At 35.9% G+C, this 20,011-nt stretch overlaps 1 protein-coding gene across 1 annotated transcript in view; it reads right to left on the bottom strand.

Moving 5' to 3' along the window:
- LOC106720319 (ecdysone-inducible protein E75) overlaps window positions 1-19,660 on the bottom strand; it is a 100,942-nt gene extending 81,282 nt beyond the window's left edge. The window contains exon 1 of the mRNA XM_014514942.2: window positions 19,223-19,660. Coding sequence (XP_014370428.1) covers window positions 19,223-19,478 — 256 coding nt within the window. The 5' untranslated portion in view covers window positions 19,479-19,660. The remainder of the gene's footprint in view (window positions 1-19,222) is intronic.
- Between the last annotated feature and the right edge of the window lie 351 nt (window positions 19,661-20,011).

Below are 20,011 nucleotides of genomic sequence, written 5' to 3'. Positions count from 1 at the left end.
ATTTTAGTGCACCCGAGACAATTGTAATTAACAAAAATAAGTACAATTCATGGTAATTTAAACTGAAATTTCAGTGCATTATGAAACTGAAGTCGCAGTAACTGCGTAGAAGTAGACTGGGTGTAACCTTCGAACGACATTCGGGCTCGGTGTGGAAGCGGCTGCAGCACGCAGTCCTGTCGGGGGGCACGTAGCCACAGTGCAGTATCGACCAGGCGGCCGTGACTCACGCCGCCCTTGCCCGACATTCAACCGCCCCCCGTGCCCCCATCCCGGGCCCCCACCCCGTGCTCCCGCCCGGCTGCACAACGCAACCTATCCCGTGAACAGACGGGACGCCGAACGACGCGACGGGAAAGCGAAGGCAGAATATGCAATATCATTTTATGGTAATACAAACTTTAATATTGCTGTTACTTATGTATATTTCTTTAATAAGGTAAGTGTTTTGTCGGATTTTGACTTGATACGACAAAATATTTATTTTTACCTTAGTTGAAACGAGATGCAATTGAAAACGACGTATAATTTTTTATGTAACTATTAATATTAAAAAAACTGTACAAGGCAATATGAATAATAAGTTTGATGTTACGTTCCAAACATAAATATAACATACTAGCTTTTACCCGCGACTCCGTCCGCGCGGAATAAAAAATAGAAAATGGGGTAAAAATTATCCTATGTCCGTTTCCTGGTTCTAAGCTACCTGCCCACCAATTTTCTGTCAAATCAGTTCGACCGATCTTGAGTTATAAATAGTGTAACTAACACGACTTTCTTTTATATATATATATATATATATAGATAGATAGGTTTTATTTTTAAGAAATTAGAGTTTACATTTGAAATAAACTGAGATCGAATCGGACATTCTTAGCTTTGATTTACATATTCTAATGCGAAATCATTTGTTTGCAATAAATAAATAAAAAAGAAACGGTTTCAACTATTAATTCAATAATCGAAAACTGCTGTACAGAATAAATTAAATTTTCTAATAAAAAAAATAAAATATTTATAATAATACAAGACTTTGATATAATTATAGTATTTCTATGCATATAAAGATTCAAATAACGTAACCTTGCAATGTATAAGATATAATTGAGTAAACACGTATCTACAGTGCAGCCGACCCTCGGATCTCCCACCCTACTAACTTTAATTCCGTTATTAGAGGCGAGGGACGCCAAGAGGGTTCGAATTTGGTACAACGCGTCTCATGTTTAATGCAAGGAAATGCTCAGTCTTATAGGAATTTTGACTAGTTTTTTTCGAACTTACAACCGAGACTATTTTTGTCCGTATATAACTATTCATTCAAATAACGTTGCTAAATGTAGTAAATGCATTTGTTATCTTCTTCTTAGGGTTACATGTACATACTTATAGGATAAATACTTATGTATGGTCACATAATTTATAAAACGTATCTGTAAATTCTTAAAAATTGCAATAGATTCTTATGGTGAGTACACACATATGAAAATGCTCGATAAAAATTGCTCAACCTCGAGTACGAATGTGTGTACCATGCAAGTCTTAAAACAAATGCTCTAAGTGTACCAAATGAGTTAGTTTATCAAGCAAGTTCTTACGTGTGTACTCATCATTACAAGTAAAGTCTTTTGATAATACCTTACATAAATTGCTAAGAATAATAATGACATCAGTTTTTATTGTCAAATCCTTAATTACAATTCTTATTATCCTAAAAAAAACAGAAATGTATAGGCTATAGAAATTCGGTTGCATTTATATTTGTTTATTTTTAATGACAGTTGTTCGTTTAATAACATGTCCAGACATTTAGCAGTATCAACGTTTAAAGTAACGTTGGTTTAAGTCGCAATAGTCAACAATGACGTGAGCTGACACTCTCAGGGGCAGAATGCACCGTACACGGGCGCGCACGGTACGGTACGGTCGGCGTAGTCTGCGGCGTACACTTTCCCGTTGCGCGAGGGTATGGCCGGATCGATGCCGCCCCACGTTCACGGTCAACGCCCTCCGCTCTCCCGCCCGCCCTACGTTTCCGCGTGAGCCCCCCTCCCTGCACGTCGCGCCCCGTAATCGCCCAGATAAATATACCTTCATCACGACCCTTCAGTCCGCTCTTATGAAACACAATTAGCTCTACTATTTTAAGACTGTAAGCATTTCCTCTACACTGTCGACTACGTAATTGCATAATTTTATTTACTGATCTACTGTGCGGTTATTTCTAAAATGTTTGATGTAATACAAATTGAAATATGTGTATATCAAGTAAAGCCTTATCGATAGATAAATTATTTATGGTGTCGCATTTTAGGATTATTATCCAAATATAATTAATGAAAAACGAAGAGCTTACGAGACACCTTTTGTAAATCATCTGCTTATTAACAATTAGTACCAGAAATGATGGAAGTTTTTTTTTCATTTAAGATAATCATATAACAAATTATACTCATCCATTATAAAAATAAACATAAACATAATTGATATCTACACAAAAAAAACTTTATAAACATAGGTTTTTTCTAGCACTTGTATACTACGATCCATAGACTTCCTTATAGATAGACAGCTAACATAACAAAGACTTATTACAAGGAAATCACCTATTGTTAGTAGTTCACTGGACGTTCCTATTTGCGAACTACGATAGAATTGTTTAGATCGGAACAAGAAACTGTATTACCGTATAATGGTGTCAGGTGTAACACCAACTGATAGACATTTCATAGAAACCGCTGCATGGGTATAAAAGTTTAAGTTTTATGTTAAATGCAAGAGAAATTAAATTAGGCTTAATTATTTGGATCTTGTAAATGTATTGGAGTTGAAGGATAGAGATGAGCAAAAATAGACCTTGACAAAATAGCAGATGTAATCGTAAAACAGATATAATGTAACTAAGGTAAATGAAGTTGAATAAGTCTTGTTGAATCAGGGATTGATTAAAGAAAAACTTAAACTTTCCTACTCTTAAAGTTTAACAATGGCGATATTCCTTAGTTAAAAAAGGATGACAGCATTACAACTCGCTGGAGATCGCTTCATTTTTCCTTTGGTCCTAAAAGATTCTTTTCAGATATGAGTATTCATTCCTCTGACGTGAGTGTAACAGCTGCATGCATAAAGAAAAAAAAAAGTAATACAAAAACTGCGTCTAATGCGACGAGGACGATGAGGGTCCTCAGACGTTTTCATGTATATAGCTACATGTAGTGCAATGAGTGGGTGAGTACTGCAGTCAAAGCCGACTGAATCCCGGAAAACTACCGACCCAGTCTAGACGTGGGGGCACTTCCCAAACTCCTCCCCCTGTCACCCGCCGACCCGTACCCCGCCCGCGCGCCGCTTTCACCGAACACTTGCAGACATTGTAAAAATAAAATGCATCGACGCTTTCGAGTTAGCAGTGTTACTACAAACCTCCTGAAGGTGACTTTTAGAAACTGTTTAGAAATAAATATCGACTTCTACCTCCTGTACGAGTATATTGCAAGTTATAGCATGCGTATGAGCCATAGTTGATTAAAATTATGGTTCGTTTATTTATTTTACCACATTTGATCTAACAAAAATATCTTTTGTAATAAATCAACTACGTATTGTGAAGGGTTAGAGCACACTGCTCTACACTGATTTTAACGATTACCATATGTTCGTTTGTGCATGGGTAATAGAGACGGTTTATGATTTATTTAAACGACTCAAAGTGTTCTATAATCAATAGATAATTAATACCGGCAGATAAATAAATAGAAAGTCGAAAAATAATAACTAGATAGACCACGCCTTTATTTGAAGGCAGTCGTCGCCTTGAATTAGATAGACTTTGCGATATGCATGATCGACTGTGCTGCAGTGGGTTAGTGAGAGTGAATTACACTGGGGGAGGTGGGGAAGATAGGGGGGAAGTTGCACGGGGCGGGGGGGACTTGCAGACAGGGTGGGTGATGGTATGGGGCCAGACGGGAGAAGCCCGACGCACCTCGTTTCCGCACCAACGTCCTAATAGACATAAATACAAACGTGCATTACATGCGGGGTGTGATTGCAATTTACAATGCCGTATGTAATAGTAACTTTAGCTCGGTCGCGTGCTTATTCCGCATTTCAAAGACACCATCAGGGAAACAACTTTTGACATGTCTGAAAAGTCTCTTGCATTATTATTCAAGTAGGAAAGACAGAGATTTTGCTGATCTCAAAAAGTGTCTTTGAATGCGACCTTCAGGACATTATGAAATATGCCTATGACACTATTTAAGTTTAAGATGGTAAAGTAAGGCGAAATACAGAGTGGTTGAGATTGCTGTATCAAGTTTAGAGGAATTATTTTAAATCATACACGCCACCTTAGCATAATGCACTTCTTATAATAATTTATGTAAAAAAAAGAACGTTACTGTTATCAAGCAATCGTGGCTCGTCGAACCTCGACTTGAACAAAAGATGAGAGCTATTTTATTACTGAGGTTGAACTGTCTTTATAAAAATTTTGTACTTAATACATTTTGTGGAACCAAAGCCCAAATACAGACATAGTATTGATAAGTAATAATAATAACTTGCCACAAAAAGCTGGAGGATTTTCGCGTCCCTTGAATATTTTACTGAATAGACCCTCTTTCTTTTGAATAAACGTCACAAAAAACAAATACAGTCCATGAGCAAGCTAAGGAATTAAATAAGTTTACTTGTGATTAAGTAAACAGAATGACTTCATTATAATATTGTATTTGTAATCGAGTTAGATAGCGTGTCCCTGACCGCGCGGGCCTTGGGCGCGGCCGTCGACTCCTGCCACTTCTGCGGCCCTGGTACATCTCGTTAACTACATTAAAATAACATATTAGCTTGGAAATGTACACATCCCGCTATTAAATCGATACGAGACGAATAACTACGCAAAATTATATTGATAAACTTTGAGGTCATAGTTCCTTTCCGATAGACACATTATAGAAAAATATCAGATATTGCGATAAAAATAAAGAATATTTATAATATAACTAGCCGTCGACCGCGACTCCGTCTGCGCGCAGTTAAAAAAAACTTAATAGGGGTATTAAAAATAGATGTTGGCCGATTCTCAGACCTACTCAATATGCTCACAAAATTTCATGAGAATCAGTCAAGCCGTTTCGGAGGAGTACGGGAACGAACATTGTGACACGATAATTTTATATATAAGATAATAGGGGTTAGATAACTTTAGTTGTTGCGTAAATTGGCTAGATCCACTTTAAATGCACCACGTGCACACAAAATAACAGTGTGGAGTTGAGTATTAATACTACTACGCTTTCGTCTATTTTAATGCCAGATTCCACTGTCGATACTTTTGTTATCTCTGTCATTCTTTTTGAAAAAAGTAGAGATAACTATATGTTTGCGTTCAGATGTTTCGGGAGTGAAAACCCATGGTTTATACTAAACTTTAACAATAAACATAATCAGTAAATAATAAAAGTTAATAAAATGTTTATCACAAAAGTATAGTGACAACGAAAGTAACGACTTAATTGTCACGAATTTCAGAAAAATTAACAGTGTCTAAAAACGTCGTTATCAGTTAAATCGCTACACGTAACGTGAAAACTTGGTTAAGAGTAAACATTGCTATTCCTATTTCTCTGTCCATTACTTAGTATAATTATATATTTCGTAATTTCAAAATATTGTGCTTGAAAAGTTGAAAAGCTTTAGTTTGCTTAAGAATGCAGATCTATTCAACAATTGCATACTTCGTCGGCGCTCGTGTTCTGTACAGGCGTCCTCTGAAATATGGTAACATCGAACCCCCTTCTCCTGTGACTCACTGGCTCCTTTAATAAATAGGCTCCGACCTACATATGTAGGTAGACGCCGTGCAACCTATATTGAATTACTCATAGTCTTCTACATAATGTAGATGAAACTACGGTCATAACTTTCTTGAATATAGTTAAAGTTAAAAAGCAGAATTCATAGTTGAAAACCCAAAAACTTTGCTTGCTTACATATAATGTATTATTATTACAACTATACTAACATCAAACGACCTTTTAAGGACATCTAAATATGTCTGAGGATTATTAAAACTTTGAAAATTATACCTAAATCTTAATCGTCATACTTTTTTTTTGACTATTTGTATAGCGAGATCTTTAAGCAAAGAACATAATAGCGTCATACTCGATTCCGGTTTCGGAATATTAAGTAATCTTACATCAGAGCTCATCCCGGTGCAGTTCATCTTATCAAGATGTTATACGAATTTCCAATAACCTTCAATAAAGATTTGACATTGCTGGAGGTGGAAAGTAAAGGCCGAGGTGCTGGGAATGGCAGGCGCGGGGTGCGACGTGGCGGGGCGGGGTCAAGCGCCGCGCGCGGGTCGTCGCCCGGCTCGACTGCACTCCGCATCTGTATGCGGGGCCAGCAAACGGCAAAAATCTTGCAAGCCCGCACCAGCTGAATCTGAATTAATATAACGACAATTCCATTATCCCTTACTCTTTGTTGGTTGCTCTAGAAACGACCATTTCAGAGATCAGTGACCACTTAAGCCCCACTGCGACTATTATTAAGCTAATTTATAATAAAAAAAAAATTAAAGATCCTCACACTAAAAGCTCTTGATATTATAGCAATCGACTGCATAGCCTGACGATTAAAGCATGTAAATCGACGTAAAGAAACATTTGGGTTAAGTAGATTATATGAAATTCTAATCTAAACATCCTGAGATGTTTGAAGAACATTTGCAATTATATTGTTACACGAATCGAAAGTTTTCTAAGAACGGTATTATAAGTAATAGTCTTGCAGTGAGGGAAGTAAGTGAAAGATGTATGATATTAATCGCGCTTCGTAATTTTACTGGGCGTGTTATTATCGTTTTATGGTTAATAACATAGTGGTACGCCTTCCGGAAAACATGATCACGGGCTAGGAACTGTTAGCTTAAAGCTGCATTTACCAATTGCTTGGCTAGACATAAACTCACGTTTTAGCTTTCTTTGCACTTCGCTTCTGTGTTCCTGGTATGCTATATGAACCTTCTTACCCAGTAATAGGAGTTCTCAACCACTGTGTTAAAAAAATGAACAGCATCTTAACAACCTTTATGTTTAACAACGATCAAATCAGAGATGATTATTAATCATAACTCATATTGATTTTTCCAACATATCGTATTTTGCATAGTAAAGCCTCCGTATGACTCACAGTATATATGTAGGTCGCGCTATTCAATTTAGAAGATGGGTAAGGAATTCCCGGAAACTATTGATCTGAACACGTCATGGCTTTGGCTACGAATAGATTAATTCAGGGAAATCCACTTTAGCCATGTGCAACATATGAAAAGCGTTGCTTCAAATTATTAACAACATACTATTGTTTGAAATTTAGTGTAAGAGGTAGTTTTTGGTTTAGACAAATATAAAAAAACCATTCAATCGAGCTAATTTTGTAAAACCTAGGTCATAGATTAATTATAACATGGTATGAAAACACGTTATAAGTTTTTACATAAAATAGAACTATCAAAAGAGATAAATAAAAAAAAAAACTTTGTGAGTGTAAACACGTAGGTACATTCATAATAAAATTGAGTGACATGTGAACGAGCTATTTCTATGACCAAATCGTGCGCTTTCGTAGCGGTCTCGTAGCGGCGCGCTACGAACGTTCTCTTGCGGGTCAGTGGCACTGCGCGGCCACTGCACTCACCTTGCTTAGATACTTCTAACGCTGCAGTTTTTTTTTTATATTGCCAACATTCCCACCGAGTCGAGTTCAAACGACTCTTACATGTATTAACTTACAATAACACGTTTATAGAAACTTGAGTAAATTTGTACTGTGTTTAAAATAACGCAAAATTATTATTTTTTTCATAATAAAAAGTTTAATTAATGTTAGGATTAGTATCGTCATAGTTTTTTTTTTATTAATTGTTAGTTGTTAATTTTCACTTTTTGTTCGAAATGCTAAAGAGGTAGTTGACCTTATTTTATTGTTACATTCCTTCAAATATGGATTTTTTGTAATATTCGAAATTTTGATTCTTCAACATTATCGAACACATCATATGATCAACAATAAATCGGTCCAACTTTCGATTCTCGGTCCACTTTTTCTAACGACTTTTCAGTTTTCTAATTCTTTCCGCATAATAAGTCAGGTTTTCGTTTCTTAATAGATACTTTTTGCTGTAAGGGGACAAACTTTTCAAAAAGTGATAGTGGTCACGTTACTCAGTATCTTTGTTTTAATTCAGGCCAACTGTGCCCGCGACTTCGTCCACATGAAATACTGTCTTGATGTAGCATTTTTAATGACTTAGGCTACTTATTTTACTTAAATTTATAAAATATTACAAAAAAACATATTAAACTTACAAAGCTTCTAACTGTAAAAATGACGATACTTCCATACAAAATTCGACCCCACTTTCAACCCGTTACAGCTGTTTTTTCGCGTTAAAAATTAGCCCAATTGTCCTTTCTCGAGCTCTAGAGTACTGGGTACCAAATTTCATTTAAATCGATTCAGTAGTTTTGGCGTGAAAGCGAGACCGACAGACAGACAGAGAAAGAGTTATGTATCATACATACTTTAAGAGATCAAATTAAGTGTTGAAAACGTCTAGAACCAATCATGATTCACTTTCGCAACGAATGCGCACGCGCATTTGAATTGCATCTAAAGTGCAACGTCCTGTTGAACTTCACGCTACTAATTGTGTCTACCACATGCTCTACATCTGTATATAAGCTGTGTAAATACGAGTATATAAATCTAATGATTGCATCGACAATCTTCTAATGTCGGAACACATTCACCTTTAAGTTCAAGTTCATCTCGCCACAGTAACATGATGCCCGATAAAAATAAACAACAAAAAAAATTATCCACTTATGTATGTATCGTTTATGTGACATTGTTCAACGTCGAGCAAGTTTTATTCGATCGAGTCCCATAAAGCGTATTTTTCCATCGGTAGTGGTACAAGTTCGTATTAATATTTTTTGTGTTATCACGTTACAGGTAGATCGTTAGTGCGTCGAGTGATGCACATGCGACTGGTATCTAAGCGGCCGCTCTGAAATAGTCGGGACGGGATCTATTTCCCGGGCAGCTGCGCGCGTTCGTTGCCCCGACGCAGGGCGTTAGAAGTGCAACGATCTCTGCAATTATCGTCGCCCGCGCGCAACACTAAACTTGAACTGCAGGCCTACGCCGTGCGCCTGCGCCGTGCACCGACCATCGTACACCTCACCTTCACTGCTTAGAAAGCAACAACTATTGCGTCGAGAGCGACGTATGTCGTCGCACCACGTAACCGCCTCCACTAGTGCTAAGTAAAAGCGAGAGCATTATCTACTTTCAGTGCAGTTTCATAATTGCTAATGCGAGCATAACGATAGCACGTTTCTAAATCACCTGACTCCATTTGTATGACAAATGAGTTAGAAATGGAAAACCAAATTGTAGACAATAATAATTAATTTGACAATGTTTTAATTTGAGTAACCTATTACTTAACTATGCCCGAAACGTGACAAGGGTATGTATGTACTCACAAGGTATTGAGTGTCGAGTTCTCGGTACTTTTATGAATGTTCTACAATTGTATTTGTCGAATTTATAACTGAACATTTCGTCAACGAGACTATATGTGATGATAGCTTTACTACTGTATATTATTGTCTTAAAGAATAATATTTTTTTATATAGGCCATGTTATGACTTCGGCTGTGACTGAATGAATTCGGGTCGTGATGGCATGTTTGCGGCCGACAATGTAGCAGCAGTTCAGAGTGATCGGTGGTTTACAAAACTTCTTTCTTTACTATAATATATTCTAATTTTGTTATCATAATGAAAGTAACATTTCAAGATGGTACTTAACGAAATAACATGACCAGAATAATGCACAAATAAAAAAAAACAAAGGATCGTTTACTGTTTCCCACTGTTATGGAAATGTTAAAATAAAATGGTTACACACATTTAAAAAAGTAAATGTTGATCTGATCATATATGGAGCACAGTTGGAGTACGAACAAAAGAAATTAATATATGTATACTAAAATATTGTATTGTCACCAACGTGCATTCATTATCTGAACGTGGGAAGTGCAAAGAACTAAATGTTATTGAATGACCTTTCCGAAATGTAATCAAAAGCGAGTCATATGACGTCCTGACTGATAATTCACACTGCAAAATGCGCTTGCGTATCGTACCACCTCCGCTAACATACTGCCCTGGTACCTCATTGCACTATAGTGCATTCTATGCAGTCGAATGTTTTTAGCTCTTCATGATGGAATTCTTTGCACAATTCGGTTGGTTAAACCGAAATTAATAAAAAATTAGTAATTTAATATATCAATTTAAATAAACGTGGCTGAAAATATCAATTAACGCTGTTTTGTTTTTAATAAAACATCATTATAATTTTTTGTATTTTAAAAAATTAGCGCTCATACAAATAGTATGTAGAGAGTAATTAGTTTGGTTTGACTTTGATCAACAAACAAGTCAACTGTGTGTAATATCACTACAAATCTACCAGGCGAGCTGAACCAACGAGGAGATTGCACGAAAGAAAATGTGCTTGGCATTCACATGCAGTTAGACAGAAATACAATTTACTCTCATGTAAAAAAGGGACGGCATGCTCCTTGTGTATGTGTTAGTATGAGTGACTGTGACGTCTGTTGCATGTGTATTTATAGTGAGGACATATTCATTGGTCACGAACTTTGTGGTAGTGAACTCGTTACGATAAATGATAAATTCAAAAAAACGGCGTACAATTATTTTATAATTTAATTGTTAGGTTTAAGATAACATAAAATCCTTTTCTAATGTTTTGATCACAGAACAGAAATTCTTAAAGGGGAAAATATAAAGAGAAATTAAGAAAATTAAAATGAATATTATTTATCAATACATGTACATTTTAAATTAGCGAATAGAATTAGAGATGTGTTATACCGGAGATGATTTTGATGTTTACTCTTGACATTAATCCTGTGTAACGACTAACGACCCGATGGCCGGTGCAATGAGTGGCGTGACGCAGTTCGCTCGTTGAGGCGTCACAGTACCAAGACCACTTCACAGCTTCTGTTGCTCTGGTATTAAAGGTTCGCTCTTATACAACCCTTTTCTGGTCCTTAAATTGTAGTTTTTCAAGGAGTACTTTTAACTGTTTTGACATTTTGTTACCTTAACACAACCACTGTACAAACGCAGTCGACTCGATCTAATAGTTCCAGAATTTTCCTAGCTTGTTAGCAAATTAACTACGTTTTAATTAATTACGTATTATTTTTAAAAGCCCTTTTTTTCTTTCTATGTTGTTATAGTTTTAATAATTGAATATAATAATATATTTGAGACTGTGTTCGAATATTGTACAAATAACAAAGAATATAGTAATTGTTTAATAATTAACAAGGAAGTCGTGTTAAATCTGATACTCATTGCAATTTAAGTAGGTTAACATTTATTTTCTAAATGTCACGTTTAAAAATCGGTGCACAAACCTACAAAAATAAATAGTTCTTTTATAGAAACAGGTAAGCGTACTTATTGGTTCGTACTTTTACTAATATATTGACATCGCGTTCCGTTACCCTAAAACAAAAAAAAGTAAAGAAACGCATGAACCTGCTATTCAATAAGTAATAATTTGTCCTTCGTAGTTTCGAACAGAAAGATGTTTTGAAAATATTCTTTTTCATTTTTGCTTTTGCCTTTTTCATCATCATAATGTTCCTGTTTGCACTCTATGTGGGGTGGGAACGAGAGGCAATCCATTGATTATCATTACTAGAAATAAAAACAGCATTTTTAAACCGTCTTTTAAGTTATTTACCTTCCTCCAGTTATTGCAGTGTTGGATATAATAATTTCAGTAGTCTGCCAGGCCGGGGCGTGGTCGTTTCTCATTAGTGGCGACCCATTCGTATAACTACACTTTCATGTCTAATACCTATCTATTTATATGTGAAATGTTAAATTATTTAAATACCTTAGGTTCATTTATATTAGTAAAGATTATAACACTGACATCAATTTTCTATGAAAATCTCTCTGTACAAACCTAGTTTTAAATTTAAAGTGCGGAAGGCTGGAAGGCGGAGGGGGGATTAACAGCGGCGGCCGTGACAGTTCCGGGTGCATCCCGGGTGCTCCCGGCCGTACGGCATCGATCGGCCGTGACCATGGCAACGCGCGCACCGTGCGTGGGTCAGGGCCGAGATCAGCCGCGCAGCACCACTCGATACCGAACAATATACACAACTACGTCAGTACTATATAACTGCTTGCTCTATATTTGTTTAAATACAATTTACATTATATTTGTTTGACTTTGGATTAATTAAATCAGATTTTGTACAAGCAACATATAAAGTTTTGTAATCTGTATTTAAAATTACTGTAGCTAATATCCGTATTTTATTGTCGTCTACTACTAATTTTAAAGAGTCTCTTATTATTCTAGTATATAAAGAATAAAATAAATCTGAAGAATCCGTATACATATTACCACAGGTGGGCACAGTTAATCGAAAAGTTAACTTCGTTAATCGTTAAAGCGTTAAATTCTCGAAAATTTAACGCAAGTTAAAGTTAATCGTTAACAGTTAACCATACCAAAATTATACATACTAATTTCACACTTATTGTGGCGACACTTGTTTAAAATAGTAATTTGACTATCCATATATATTTATAGAATGTACACATTAGTATTAGAGACAAGTATGAATGCATTATAGTATATTTCATTACGAGTGCGGAAAGCCTGACGTCTACCCGAGCCGAGGCGCAGCCGAAGGTGAGGGTTGACAGTTGGAACAAGTTGTAATGACATTTTCGCATTGTACTAAACAACTATTTTTGATACAGTTGCGAAAAAATGAAGCAATTTAATAGAATAATAAAAACACAATAAACTCAACTAAGTAAAATGTTTGGAAAATGGCACCAACCGTAAAAGAATACAGAGATTTTTTTTTGTTTTCTTCACCCATTCTGGGTAGGCAAAGGGAACCATGCCCAAACAATCAAGTCTTCAGTAGATTATTTTTATTGATATGAAATGAAAATGAAATTTAATGAGATGAAATGAAAAGAAAACTAACCTAATTCATTGAATCAAATCATTAAATCTGATATTGTAACAAATTAGGAGCTTCTTTTTAGAAATATTTGCATGAATCATAAAAACTTCAATGATTTTTTTTGTAAAAACTTCGTGGTTGGTTTTTCTTTTTAACAGACATTATTTTGTTGATTTATTGACAGTTGGGAAAGAGAACGCACGAGTTTAGAAAAGCTAAAGAAAAAGCACGAGTAAAAAGTGTTTTAATACAGTTGCTCAAAAAATGGCGTATTGCAAGGACGAAGAGCGTTCGGAATGTGGGCTATTACATACTCGTGCTTTTATATACTCGTAATGAAATATACTATTTCGAACCTTCTTTTGATTTTGTCCTGTTGGTCATGTTTTTCCCGGACGCTCTGATGCATCACACTTGCACGCGAACTTCACATATGTCAATTATAAACTCTTTCGTTCACCATTCGAGTCGCCGACAGTCGCCCAACATAGCTGAACCTACCAGCGTGGCGTGGCACGTAATTTAAACAAAACGACAGCACGTCTCCAAGTTTCTAATTTAACGATTAACGGACTTTTATTAACGGAAGTTGAGTTTAACGGAAGTTAACAAAAGCGTTAACACTTTTTGAAGTTAACTTAAAAGTTAATCCGTTAAGCAAAATGTTAACTTCGTTAATTAACGATTAACGGATTAACGAGTTAACGCCCAGCTGTGCATATTACTTATATTACTCGTTCGTAAGCGGAGTACGTAATCAATTTGTTCTTCCTGGAGTGAACTGAAAATTGCTCGTGTTTAAAGATCGATTGCGAAATTGTTTGTTACCGTGGGTTTTCACTGGCACAATCTGAACATACATATTTCCATCTCACGAAACTAACGTTTACTTTAGTATGTTTTAGTTTGAATATGAATACCAATTTTTGTGTTTTAAAAGGCGACTTTTTTTTATTTTGCCTATATTTTAACGATCGTAGTTATGTGTCGTAACCATATATGAGTGAACGGTTTCTTATCAATGACCTTCAGAAAATACTCTAGCGGCGAATATGCAAATACAATCGGTTGTTTTTAAAGTAATATTTTAACCCCTAACTTTAAAAAAAAATCTATTTGAGAGGCGTTGCTATCGTGGCTATTTATATAAAAAATGTGAACAATCTGCTTAGGCATAAAAAATTACAAGCTAAGACATGACAAGGCAGCTACATCCGACAAGGAATCTTCTGGCACTTTTTGACATCCCTGTGAGCTATTTTGTACGTCATTTTTTCTTTTCCCAACGAGCCAGATAAATTTCACGGACTATAAATAAGCCAGAGAGAATTGTGTTTGATAGGTGACATGATGCGGTGTGACCGTGAGATCAATAAACGTAATTCCTAGCGGGCCTTCGCGTGTGGTACCAATTTACGAAAATAAGACGTTTCTGCGCAACAAGCCTTGGATATTTGTAGGGCGGTATATCAGGTCAATGGCAATAAATATTTTGTATTAATAATATATCCATACAATCTTTATTGTAACCAAATTGTTAATCAGTTGAATATATTTTATATTATTTACATTTCAATTTCAGTGGGATTATGTAAAATGGATTTTTGAACTCGTATTTAATTAGTCTACATAGTAATTGCTATATATACATAGTTTTAATTTAATGCGGTAAGTGTTGTTAATGTAAGGCTTAGTAGGAAGATTGTCGTGTTATTGTTATAGGTTTAATCAAGCTCTGAATCTGGCTTTGAATTACGAATGTCCGTGACCTCTACGCGGTCACAGTCGAGGGTAGCTCGGGGCTGCGTCGGGGGAGAGGGTCGCGGCCAACATCAATATTGTTGCTATACCTACAACGAAATTTAATATTCAGTAAGTATAAAATGCATTCGAATTTTATTATGTCTTTTGCTTTTATTATTTTTTTTTTATTTTTTTTTAGGATTCTAAATAAAAGGAAAACAAGCAAGATAGGTTTTAGACTTTTTATGTCCATGACGTTAAATAGTCTGGCAAGACAACTACCAATTACTTTTTGTTTTATTTAAACACTTGTCTTCTAATGACTTATTCATATGTAAATAAGTAAATAACGTGTGTGAATCGATGAGCGAATAGCAGCATTGATTGGGGATTTTGGATTTTTTCTTTAGTTAATTTTTTGATTGATTATATTAGAGTTTTGCATAGACCATTGCGAAGAGTTGCGAACAAGCAAAGTGTGTAGTCATAAAAGGAGTTAATTGCTTGTTATGAAACAGTTTAAGCATAGCAAACGTTGCGAATGACGCGCCGCGACCTCTGGCAAGGTTGCTGTAGACACTTCCCTGTGTATTCAATCGCTTATAGCGCGGCTATGTGCTTGCTAGAGATATATTTGCACTGTTTATGTTACGAGTACACCACATCACTATACGTATGCGGAAGCTATACGGAAATGTATTCGCAAATTTCCGTTTATACTTCAAAAGCCATGGTTATAGTTGTTCTAGTTATATTTTTGTTGATTTTTGTATATTTAAAATGAGTGGTATGCACCCTAGAGGATGCGTCCCTACTAGATTTGTGATGTATTAAAGAAGGGACATCTTAAGGGTGGATATAGAGAAGAGTGCGCATGCGTAGATATGGAAAAATCGGGAACGGTTTCTTCACCTCTGTGCGAACCCCTCTGAGGAACGAACAATTTAACATTTATTAAATTTATTGATTCTTTTAACACTTAATGTTAAATTTATGTTTTACTTTGGATGAACTAAACATAAGACATTATTTTGTTAAAACTTTGCAGAATTTCCTTAAACGAAAATTCTTTGAAAGATGATCGTTGTGCAGCTACAATTTACGTTGAAGTAAAATTGGAAAAAATCTTCTGAATTGTTAATAATAGCAATCACACTATCTATCTGCAGGATATTTTGTAATAAATTTATTGTTGTATAACTATAAATATATTCTTAACATAAATTACTTGTCCACTCAGTAATTATTAAATAAAAGGTGACTTTTATTTTTTTATTTGACCGCTTCTTTATCACTGAATATGTCCTACGAGTATCGAGCGATTTATTCTAAGATAATGCTGATATGTTAATGACAACACAAAAAAAAGGATTACTTGTTTGTGAATTTATTGATAAAAAACTGCTTAATTTTATCATTCAAGATTTTGTTTATTTTTATGATTCTCTCAATTTATAGTTGTACTTGATAAATCTTAGTAATGCGAAAGTTTAGATGGATGAATGGATGTTTGTTTGAAAATATCCCCGGAACGACTCAAGGGATCATAATGAAATTTGACCCTGACGTAGAACATAGTGTGGAAGAACACATAGGCTTACATAGGCTACTTATTAAGTTTTTTTTTAATTCCGCGTGGATCCATTTAATTAAAACGTTCATCCAAAATTTATTAAAATTTTAACGCGTAAAAATGTACTGAAGCCATTATAGATGCATTATCACAATATAGATATCTATCGGGTAATATATGAATATCAGCAGGAAGTAATTTGCTCTTACAGAAGGTTAAAGTGATAACACGTTGTAGTCAACAGTTGACTTAGTATATAAGCGGATTAATTTATACTCACATAGGTACTGTACATTGTTACGCCTTAAATAAATAAGTAAAAGCTTTTATGACAAAATATATAGCTGTACAGTGACAGAGAGAGCAATAGTCACTAAATTAAAAAAAAAAACATTAAGATTCTTGTAAAATTTTTCTACATTTCGCAAATTAACTTACACTAACTCCTCAAATACGAGAACAAGTACTTAGTTACCAGTTTGGCATCTTATCATGGAGAAGATTAAATCGCGATTCGACCTCTAAACAGAGTAATATCATAGAGTTGCAGAGGTCTTTTATTTTTAAGACGCAAGTCGACTTAACTGTTTATGATTATGATATAAAAAAAAAAGAAGACATGATCGAACAGATCTTAAGTAGTTTTGTTCTATGCAAATTAATACAGTCCGGTCCCTTATAATTTTATTTTACTTTAGTTGACGCTAATAGGAATAAATTCTTAGATTAATCTAATATTTGTTGTAAATATAACCGAAATTAGTAGCGCGCCAACCTGTTTATTTAAATTGTTTTGGTACAGCGTGTATAAAATATAAGCGTACCCGGTGTTGTTCTTTCAATGTAAACAAAGTTATCATGTGAGTCACTTGATGGATCGTCGAGGAACGTGACCTGGACTCTGCAATCGGGGTGCAAGGGGTCGCGAACACCTGCGCCCGCGCCGCTCACATTGCCAGATAAGATAGTGCTATTATTTTGTCACTGTTGTCGGTCCAATGTCACAGTGACCTTAATGACATCGAATGACGCGCCGTCATAAGCGTTCGTCGTACTGACCTTGTGATATTTATCTAATCTACAATGCGCGAAAAATTTGTTAGCACGTTTATATTTTCGTGTGTTTACGAGTATAACGATATTGGGTTTAAGTCGTAATGTAAGGAAAACTTTATGGTTATTCACACTTCTAATAAAAAACTTAGAATCAGTATTTTTCATTTTAACTATTTTAACAATAATGATGTTATGAATTTGTTTCACGAGTCACATGGGTCATCATGAGTGGTGTTTGGTGAAGATTAATTCTGTCTTTTGGATCCCGATCGTTAAGAGGTGTTCCCTTGCTTTTTGTTTCAAGATTAAACAAAGCACAAAATCATTAAATACAGGGTACTATATTGATGACATATTACGCAGTTTATAATTTTTCCGTTATCTTCTCATCTTTTAATTATACGCGCTTGGAACAAGGATTTAAATGAAATCAGTATTTTCCAAACTGACATTTGCTATTACTCAGACTTTTCACGGCATTGTTGCTTAGAGGACGACTACTGCAAATGGTCTGCGATTCTTCAATGGGTCGCGACTGTTGGGTTGAAAAACACTACCTCGTGAAGACAGAATATGTTAAGGTGATGAATAAGTTGAATGGAAATACGTTGAAGCGATACATGATTGAAAAAATATATTATGTTTTATAATACCGGTCTTCTAATATTCTACTCGCTCCGAGGATCAGCTAATGCTCATAAGGATGAAAAAAATAAAAGAAATTCCACATACATTTGTATGTGGAATTTCTTTTATTTTTTTATATTTATAAATTAACAATTCGAATACGTATAGATAATGTTTTACGTAATATACACAGATTGCATGATGTTTTTTTTTTTGCGCGGTATTATTTACGTTGATATAGACTATGTTTACATTTGTATACATCAATGACCTAATATCGATAACCGTCCCGTCCATCGTATTTAGCTTTATACATCACTAGATGTCGCTCGCGACTCCGTCCGCGCGGTTTAAAAAATATTTTCTTCCAGTCTATGATCTACATCTATGCCAAATTTCAACGAGATCTGTTGAGGCGTTCTAGAGATACCTTCAAACAAACATCCATTCATCCATCTAAACATTCGCATTTATAATATTAGTATGATTTTAATATATTGAGACTAAACTAGAATACAAACGAATACGTATATCTTTTTTATGATAAAACTGTAGAAAAATTCTTTAGTGTGGGTTATATTTGTTTACATTAAATTTTTTATAATGGACTTGAGATCGTAGTAATTTGTATCGTTAGTTAACAAATACGACCTTCATAAGGCGTCGTCGCCATCACCCGGAAATTGCTATGTAACTGTAAACGCTGCTGTTACAATTTTCCGAAGCAGGAAGTATAAATCCACGACGGCCAAGGTGAAGTAAAATTGTATTCAATCACCACATCGCGCTATAATTATGACAAACGCATCACGAAGGTCATCGCACCACAACAACAAACCATGCAAAATTATAATAGACGTGGATTTCTATAAGTGGGTAATTTCATAAAATATAATTTTTTAAATTTATTTATCAAGCCCTTCTAATTAAAGTGTTGTTAAATTTTGTAAACAATGACTTTAACACCTTTCATTTATTAGAAACATTCCTTATGTCAACATAAAAAAATAGCTTAGGTTAAGCATTCCAATAAGTAATTAATATTGGTTTTAAAGCATATTTTAAACAATTAATAAATCGGACTAACCTAAATCTGGAATGGAGCTAGTTGGTTCTTCGAAAGGAGGCGGCTTGTGCAAGCGCGGCGCGGGGGGCGGCGGCGGCCGCATGCACTGGATGACGGAGTGCGGCGCCGGCGCCGGTATCAGCACCGGCGCCCGAAACTCCTTGCCTGGTGGCGCCGGCAGCTCTAGCCGCTCCAGCCGACGCGCGCTCACCAGCTCGGCCTCGTACGCCATCTCGCCCGCCTCACGCTTCGGCGACAGCTTCGGGTAACACTGCATAGTTCTATACCAAGTCTCAATCTTAACTAATGTTCAAACACTTGAGTCAATTTGCAAATCGCGCATTAAAAGTACATTTCGGTATAACGCGGCGGCAAAGAGTGGCGGGACGTCTTTGGAGCGCGTGTTTCAGTGCGGCGCGCGCCGCTCCACTCGCGGACCGTTCGCTCGCCGCGGCCAACTTTCTCTCACTGGCGTGGCGGCGGCCGCGGGCGGACGAAAGTGAATCTGCAGCGCCCCCGCCCCCGGCCGCGCGCCCCCGCATCCGCCCCGCGCGCCCTCAGGTAGTGCACCGTCGCCGCCCGCCCAGACGACACCGCTGCCTGCACCCGACCCTCAATATTAACCTTACCCTATGACCTCTGGAGTGCAATGATTCTACAGTACCTGGATAAATTTTTTAGCTATTTCATATACATACATAAAACCACACGGAATTTATGTAATTCACAATATTTTTTATTTTTCAAAAACTAAGCGATTTTTTTCATAAACTTTATTTTACCGACAAAGGGTTAAGTTAAAATATTTTT

This window comes from Papilio machaon, chromosome 4 (genome assembly GCF_912999745.1).
Source record: "Papilio machaon chromosome 4, ilPapMach1.1, whole genome shotgun sequence".
Classification (NCBI taxonomy): Eukaryota; Metazoa; Arthropoda; class Insecta; order Lepidoptera; family Papilionidae; genus Papilio; species Papilio machaon.
This window is presented reverse-complemented; position numbering and strand designations above follow the sequence as displayed.